Here is an 8,821-nt window from a genome sequence, read left to right on the forward strand (position 1 = left end):
ATATATATATATATATATATATATATACATATATACATATATATGTATGTATATGTGTGTGTATATACACATGAAATATAAAATATACATGAAGTATTAAGAAAACAGCATTTTTATGCTTGTTAACAAAACTTTTGCAGGTATGTTTCTTACTTAATTGACACAACAGCAAGAAAAAAAGTGCAGTATGTCTTGTCTTAGATTTGTCATAGTGAACCTTTTCTCTTTGCCAGATGAAGCCTGGTATACACATGATGGGCCTGCCATTCTGTCACTGGCCTACAGGACTCACCAGTCTAAATATGACATTTGGAGGCATGTCCACATCACCTACACTGGGAGAGGTGTATGCTGATGCAGAGGCTAATGGGAATGGAGGCCTCTTGCAGACCCCCAGTGTGGGTACCTGTAAGACTGAGTCTCCGGTGCTATCCCGTGAGAAGCCCCCTGAAGCCCTGTCCCCTGCTCTGGAAATGGCCAAAAATCAGGACCTCCCCTTCCCCCTTCCCATCCCAGAAGGTAGGAAAGACACTAACTGCTGTCTGTGTGTACGTGCGTGCGCGTGTGTGCATATACCTTCTTAACTTTTTAATGCGAGTTAAGGTAAAGAGAGTTTACTCCAAGTGTCTTTGTAGCATTTATATTGGTCCATTCCATGTGTGTGTGTATATGTATGTGTTTAAGTTTGTATTTATTTGTTGTGTGTGTATTGCAGAGATGCTGACTGGCTGGTGGAAGGTGTCAAGCTTTGAGGAGTTGAGCAGTATAGTTAATGTTTGTCATCCTCGTGGGATCAGAGAGAAGGTCCTGCAGAAACAAATCCAGAAACACATGGACTACGTAATGCAAGTCTGTGCCAAGAACAAAGATGGTATGACACTGTTAGCTTGAGCAGCAGAATTTTGTAATTAAATAACTCTTGAAATTCACTTTGTTCTCTTAACTTAACCTCTAATAAACATTGCAGAGTTTAAAAATGAAATGCTGAGATTATTTTTAGAATATGTAGACTATTGCATTTAATTTGGTTCTACATTATACACCCTATGTGTAGTGATACTGCATTCTTAGGGTTTTGAATTAACGCACTCTGTTGGGATTTTGTCGGTGTGTGTTTGTGGTATGTTTGTGTAGCTGCTGTGATTGATTTGTGTGAGTTGGAAGAGAGCCAGGTTTGTAAGGAGACCGTGGAGGGCTGGTGTGTAGAAGAGCATGCCATGGATCTGGACATTGTTGTGCTGCAGCAAGTGGAGGAGCTAGAGCGCAGAGTTACCTCAGCTAGCCTGCAGGTCAAGGTAGGTGTCTTTCTGCAGCCTGCTGCTATGAAAAAACAACATAGGTTGTAACATAGTCTGCCAATTTCAGTCAGTGGGACTTGTGGTGTTGTGTGCTGTGCTGGACCATTCTCAGAAATGTCACCGACATGGTAGTTACTTTTCAGTGTGCATTGCACTAGTATAAACGAATCAACCGCAGCAATGTTGTAGCGATTATGCACCTTGGTTTTACAGCTGATTTGAGAATACTAGTGTACCAGACCACAATGGACCACCAGTGAGAGGCTAGGGAAAACTGTGTAGCAACAGGTGGGCTACAGTAGGAAATTTGCCAATGAATGTAGGAATGCTTAATACAGATGATCAAATAGAAGGTCCAATAGATAGTGATGTCTGGGTGATGGAGTCTTCGTTTTCTCTCATGTTGAACAGGGTTGGATGCCCCCAGAGCCACAGTCTGAAAGAGAAGATCTGGTCTATTTTCAGCACAAGGCCTTCGGTGAGAATGACAGCGAGCCTTTGGACAAATCGGAAACAGGCATTGTGCGGCACGCTAATAACCCTTTGGACATAGCAGTGGCGCGCCTGTCTGAGCTGGAGCGGAACATCGAGAGAAGGTACCTGAAGAGCCCCTTAAGCACCACCATTCAGATCACTCTGGATAACGTGGGTACGGTGACTGTACCGGCTCCTGCACCATCCCCTAGTGCTGATGGTGATGGGTAGGTCATCCAGGATCATAGTTCCCTCCAGCAATGTGCCTCTTCACCTGCACTCTCTAACTCGCTCTCAATCTCGGGACATCCCGTCACTCCTGCTAGCTGGCCTTCCTGTCCCTCTCCACCTGATCTCCTACTTTTTATTCCTGTACTCCTGTACTTGTGTTTTTGGCTTGCCACTGCACTTTGAGGGCCTGGTGCAAGTACATCTGTGTGAATTTCATTTGCAAACCTATCTGTCTGATTTATGGTGTTTTGGGTGTAAGGCATGGTGCATTGCATTGGTGTTTGGTGGTGATTTTGTGAATTCACTCTGTTGTGGTTGCCATAGCTGGAATATGTGTGTGCTTGTGTGAAACGTCTCCTGCCTAACAGAGCTTTTAGAACACTGATTGGGTGCACACTTTTCTCTTTGACAAGTTTGAGTACAGATGATTCCAGTGGGGCTGTTATATGTTTTATTATCAGTAGTTCTCCATGCTAGTGTTATTCTCTTTTTGGTTCTTTCCAACAGAGGTGAGGAGGACCTAGCTCCAGGGATGAAGCAGTGGCGGAAAGCAGTCAGTGAGGTGCGCAGTGGGGCCCAGCTTTCACTCTGCTTGCAGCAGTTGCAACGCTCTATTGCATGGGAGAGATCAATCATGAAAGTGGTAAGGATTTTGCATGCAAAAATACTCACATTACTAAAAGTTTCTAGTCATTAAAGCATGTCACTGGGAGTATAGTATGTACATGTAGCTTGTTACTGTTTCTAGATGTAGACATATCTGTAGATCTAGATGTAGATGTTTAGTATATGTAGATAGTAGTGAGTAGTGCACATATAGTATGAAAGTACAGTGTAACTTGTCGTTTTTGTAATTCATGCTTTAAATACACCTCATTCAATAGGTACTTGAATATTTCTCTGTGTCACAGTACTTTTTTTCTAGACTTAATTCCAATTCTCAGGCCTTCATCTCTAAATATCAGTTAAGAACAGCAATACCAGGCATTTCAAACCAGTAGTAAGGATCCATGCCATTAGAACTAGGACTGTTTTTTTTTTTTTTTTTTTTTTTTTTTTGTTCCTTGCTGTTGCTGAGTCTCAGTGCTATGTTGTATTAGTACTGCCAGATGTGCCGGAAGGGGGACAATGAAGAGCTGCTTCTGCTGTGTGATGGCTGTGATAAAGGATGCCACACATACTGCCATAAACCCCAGATCAGCACCATCCCTGAGGGAGACTGGTTCTGCCCTGCTTGCATAGCCAAGGTTGGGGAGGCAGTGCTTTACCCTCAAACAACCACAAAATACACATTAAACAACCAAAATAAAAACAGTGTAGGGTTTCAGTTTATTATTAATAATATTAAATGTACTGCTGGTGATTTGGGGGAAAAAAAAAAAAAAAAAAAAAATATATATATATATATATATATATATATATATATATATATATATATATATATCCACACACACCACTGCTTTCGGAAGAAAACCTTGTATCTCCATTTTTGACGTTATTCAGTTTTTGACAGTTTCAAAATACATGTTACCCTTTACATTGAGTGTAAATTTCATAATGAATGGACTAAAAGAAACCTCCCAAATGAAGTCTGGTTCCATTGACTTCCATTAAAAGTAGAGTATGTTTTTCCTTCTCCTGTAAAGTTACCATTTTGGAGATACAAGGTTTTGTTCCGACACCACCGATAGATATGTACAGTACTGTGCAAAAGTTTTAGGATTCTAAGCAAGTTTTTTAAACAATTTACCTCAGCAGTGAGTTTTATCACAATATACATTAGAATAAAGTCATATCCATAATTCAAATGAACATAAAAACAATAAAAAGTAACAAGAATTTCTTTGGTCCATATTTTTCCTTGACACCTTCACAGCCACCAGAGACTTGTCAATATCATCAGTTACATCATGAGCACAATTTACTGAAGCACTGATTGCCAGGAGTTGCTTTTTAACTACATATAATACTGAGCTTCCTCGAGGAGAGGCTTGAAAATGGTTAAACAAACTAACATCCATAAAATTCACTATTTTATATATGTGTGTGTGTGTGTGTGTATAAAATATATGTATATACACATACACATGTATACACAGAAAATAAATTTATTCATCCATCCATCCATCCATCCATCCACCACCCCCAATCAGCTTCACATAGAGGCCCATTATTGCCAGGTCATTTTTCCTTCTTTGTTCAGGTCATGTTTGACTTATCTCAAAGTAACATTTTAAACATTTGACATTGCCTAAACACTTAATTTCCTGATACAATTACTTTTTTTTTTTTTTTTTTGACATACTATGCCAAGTTTTATATTAACTTGTCATAAGACGTTCTGGTATAGTCAGTATTTTGGGAAAATAATTCATTTCAGATAGGAAGTCAAAATATTAAGAAAATATAAAAAGATATTACAGACAATATTTTGAGTAAATATACCCTCCCCACCTTTTCACCACAGTATGTCAGAATTATTGTATGTCAATAACTGAAGGGTTTTTTTTCACTCTTCTGTCTGATAGGAATGGGATACCATACCTTGACTACTCTTAACAATATTTATCACATAAATAACACACAAAACAAACATTTTTGGAAAAAATGCAGGAGTAATTTTTCTGTCCCTACAGACACTTGCATACGCCTGTCTTTGTTTTAACTGTCTGCTTGTAATTCGCTTTTCTCCTCCCCCTTTCACTATTTTACTGCAGGCGAGTGACTCGTCCCAGAAGAGTAAGAAACAGGCCAGCCGCCCTAGTGGAGGAGGGAAAAAAACATCAGACATTAAACGCAACAAAAAGGCATGTGTAACAGGAGAGGCCTCTGAGGATGACACAGCCAATACAAGTGCCAGCAGCACACCCAAAAAAGGAGTAAAGGAAACAAAAAAGCGGAAAACTGAGAGCCTGTCCACTGATGTTGCCAAGGAAGAGAACTCAACAGAGGACAAAGTTAAAAAGGTCAAAACAGTCAGAGACAACAGTAAAGACCTGGAACTCTGCAGGTACTGAACACTTCATGCCAATTTAATATACATGGGTGGTATTTGCTCTTACAAAACTGTATTGTTTAAATAGTCTTTTCTACCTAGTGGTATATGGCAGGACAGTTCTTGTGAATCCACTTTTACCACACACCGCAGATATTAATATAAAGACTTTTTCAGAGGACGTGAAAATGTAGGTGGACATAAGAATTTCAAATGTGATCACTCTGCAGGTTGCTTTTGGCGGAGCTGCAATCTCATCAGGATGCCTGGCCTTTTATGACTCCAGTCAATCCTAAATCAGTCCCTGGTTACCGCAAGGTGATTAAGAAACCAATGGACTTCTCTACCATTCGTGAAAAACTCTCCAACAGCCTGTACGTACCTCAGAAAAAACTGTAATTTTTTTAAATATAATTGACATTTTATTTACACACACAGTCAGGTTTGCAGGTACCTTAGGATATGCATATGCTAATGGTTAACGGTGATATGATAGAATAAAGGGGGAAAAAAGATGAGGGGAAAAAAACAAAGAAATTGAATGTGTAGGACTGTGCCTCAACAGTTGCCATATTTGCTAGAACTTGTACATTTTCTGATGAAAGTTGTATGTCAGTTACTCTAATGGAATCAGTGTTGTAACTTGGGACAAGCAGAAATCAACATGAGTAGTTGACCACAAAAATAAAATGCATTTTTTGTCCAAAGATACTAATATAAAAAACAGTTGCTTTGTTTTATAATCACAGTATAGTACAGAGTCTATATGAAAGTTTAATAGGAACAAAGCAGGAGAAAAGACTAGGCAAACCTTAAAAGTTCAGTGGTTACCCTTCCAGTAAAATTGTATCTCATCACTTGACCAAAAACAGTGCATATCTTTGCCTCTTTCCTGTTTACATTTAAAGCAGAGATTTGAGCAATCTGAAGAGCAAACACAAATTTTAATAAAATGTGAATTTAAAGTTTTTTTTAAACTTTACAACAGCACATTATATTACAACACTTATTTCATTTTTTGCAATGTTTTAAACAATGTTGGGACAGGAATCCCTTCCCGTCTTTCTTTGAGGAACATTGTTTTTAAACACACTATTCCTCACGCATTTGTTGGCGATCCTTGACTCGTCATTGCTCCTAAAGGACTAGGCCTTTCCTGGGCACTGCTTTTGTACCAAAACATAATTACTGTCACTTGTTGGTATCACCTGTTTCAAATAATCATTTAATCATTTTCCCTCATTAATAGCCCTGGATGTATATTTACAAATGAAATAAAGCTGGCCAGTTCATATTGTGTGAAAAGTTGCCTGTAAACTTGCCCCATTTTAATTTGGTGCCTCTTTTTTTTTTTTTTTTTTTTTTTTTTTTTTTCTTTCTTCTAATTTCAGATACCAGAATCTGGAGACTTTCATCATTGATGTTAACTTGGTTTTTGATAACTGTGAAAAGTTTAATGAGGACAATTCTGACATTGGACGTGCAGGACACAATATGAGGAGATTTTTTCAGCAGCGATGGACCGAACTTTTAAAACAAATCAACTACAATTGAAAATCCCAGCGTACAGAACAGGCTTCACCTGTAATAAAAAAAAAATGCACTCATTTGCAAGTTTCCTGTAGTCTCAGTTCTCTGGTTTTTAACAGGAACCCAGAATACCAGCATTTCACCAGTGTTGCCATTCCTGATATGGTGTGATGTAGAGAAAGGTGCCAGATTGCTCCATACAAAATAGGGTGTCTTTTAAAGTGCAATACCAATTTTGTTTCCTTTAAAGCACTCCCACATAGCCCCAACCATTTCATCCACATGTAAATATACAATTTGTTTTTGTGCTTTTTTTTAATATAAGCTTTATTATAGTGAACATATTTAATGTTATTTATGATTAAAGTGGTCATTTTCTATGAAAACAAGACGGTGTAAAAAAAATCATTGCTTTTAAAATCATAATCAATGTTTTTTCTTTTTTTCCTGAGACAAAAGTCAATGTAAAAAGCTATTGTTTACAGTTTGGTGCCTTAGTGGTACCAGAAGACACATTACAACATTGTAAAACAGAATGTGTACAAATTTGTTAATCACTCAATGCTGAGCGTGTGTGTGTGTGTGTGTGTGTGTGTGTGTGTGTGTGTGTGTGTGTGTGTTTATACCTGTGAAATATGTATGATGTGTACATAATGTTGCAAACATCTTTTACACCTTAGTTGATTGGTTAGTGTTTAAATAGTCTCACCATGTTAAATACTACAGTATTACAGTGTTAATGGCACGGTTCATTCACTCAACACTGTGGTCTTGTACCACTTCATTAGTGCCTAGTCTTCTGTCAATATATGGAAGATTTCCTATCTCTTTGCTGGTTTTAAATCAGTGTTTCTTGGTCCTGCTCCTGTGGCACCCTGTGCTGCACATTTTAGTGTTTTCTGTGCTTCTGCATCCCAGAAACCCATCAGGAGTGTAGGGCAGGGAACTCTCAACTATGCAGGATGGCTGGTCTCCAGAAGCAGCACTGAGAACCATTGGCTTACATCATATAACACCGACAGACCTCAAACTCTTGCTCTTTTTTTGTTCTTATAATTTCACAGTTTCCAGTGTAGTTCATCTCTGAAAACAAAAATAGCCCTCTGGTGATGCACATGCAGCATGTCAACAGCCTCTCCTAACCGGTATCCAGCATGCTCAGAGAACGCTAGTACTGACCCATGGAAGCAAGGAGACACCACATCACATAACAACAGAGGTGGAGACCAGCCCGTGATCAGGCACAGCTGAGCCATAATCGGCGAATTCCAGCTTTCCTGTTGGGTTTTTTTTTTTTTTTTGGACACGAGGCTGTCAGTGATGTACGCGTGTGCTGTCTTCTCTATTGTGCTGTGAACCTTCTTCCAGAAGAGAGGTTTTCTACTGGTGCTCTTGTAAAAATGTAGCATTCTGGTCTAAGAAATTTTATTTTAGCTAGTGGTTGGGAGGGGCACCAATTTAATAAATTATGTTTCTAAACGTAGAGTGGCCTGTGTTGCAGTTTGGTTTAAGTTTACATGTGTGAGACCATGAGGAAAGGTTTAGCTCTTTATGGGGACCAAATGTCTTATTTCAACCTTTTGACATTGTGGGCGAACATGGCTGCTTCGCACAAGATATGAATCCAGTACAGCCTGGATAAGTGCCACATGTGAGAGTTTGAAGCTAAAATGTATTCATATTTTTGTAGCATGAATTTAACTGGGTGAGCTACGATACTGAAAAACATGTTACTTGCTGTGCCAATTAGCTGAGAAGTAAGTAGCTGTGCTACAGCAAACATAACACAATTAACTTGTGGTAAGTTACATTGCACTTATGCCCAGAGCTCTTTGTATGGTTACACTCCACGCTCACAGTAGCGCGGCCCATGGCGAAACGCCACGATATGAGAAAGGTCCATATCATTGCCAGCTTTTTGGATGCGTGTCCAGGCCAGTAGGGAGGCCCCGCAAGCAACTATGACAAAACTGTCGAAAGGACTGCTTTAACTCATGGCTAGAACGTCATTCTAAGATCCTCATGCCATTAACCCGCCCCTCCGTTAGAAAATGTCTTCACTTGTGGAAATAAAAGTTAAACTAGTTTCACTCATCATTCTTGACCATCCACTTCATTTCTTCAGCCACTGCTCATTTATTTATTGATTATACAAGACAGAACGCATGACTGACGCTCATGTTTATGTTCAAACAGATATATGACCATGTGGTTGGTAAAGCTCAGAGAAGTTGATGGTGTGATTAGTTTTCCTGGTTTTGCATTATAGATGATATGGTTACAACTTATTTCA

General features: G+C 39.0%; 1 protein-coding gene across 8 annotated transcripts in view; it reads left to right on the plus strand.

Annotated features, from left to right (window-relative positions):
- Positions 1–8,011, plus strand: part of LOC108424326 (bromodomain adjacent to zinc finger domain protein 2B) — a 79,588-nt gene extending 71,577 nt beyond the window's left edge. For 4 of the 8 annotated variants that reach the window (XM_017692263.2, XM_037539213.1, XM_017692264.2 and 1 more), the window contains 9 exons: positions 234–519; positions 716–871; positions 1,135–1,295; positions 1,710–1,999; positions 2,511–2,646; positions 3,104–3,250; positions 4,721–5,013; positions 5,229–5,372; positions 6,390–8,011. In XM_017692263.2, coding sequence (XP_017547752.1) covers positions 234–519; positions 716–871; positions 1,135–1,295; positions 1,710–1,999; positions 2,511–2,646; positions 3,104–3,250; positions 4,721–5,013; positions 5,229–5,372; positions 6,390–6,552 — 1,776 coding nt within the window. In that variant the 3' untranslated portion in view covers positions 6,553–8,011. The remainder of the gene's footprint in view (positions 1–233; positions 520–715; positions 872–1,134; positions 1,296–1,709; positions 2,000–2,510; positions 2,647–3,103; positions 3,251–4,720; positions 5,014–5,228; positions 5,373–6,389) is intronic. The other 4 variants (XM_017692267.2, XM_037539214.1, XM_017692269.2 and 1 more) reach the window with 2 other exon arrangements.
- Positions 8,012–8,821: the final 810 nt, after the last annotated feature.

The sequence above is a fragment of the Pygocentrus nattereri genome, chromosome 6 (assembly GCF_015220715.1).
Source record: "Pygocentrus nattereri isolate fPygNat1 chromosome 6, fPygNat1.pri, whole genome shotgun sequence".
Lineage (NCBI taxonomy): Eukaryota > Metazoa > Chordata > Actinopteri > Characiformes > Serrasalmidae > Pygocentrus > Pygocentrus nattereri.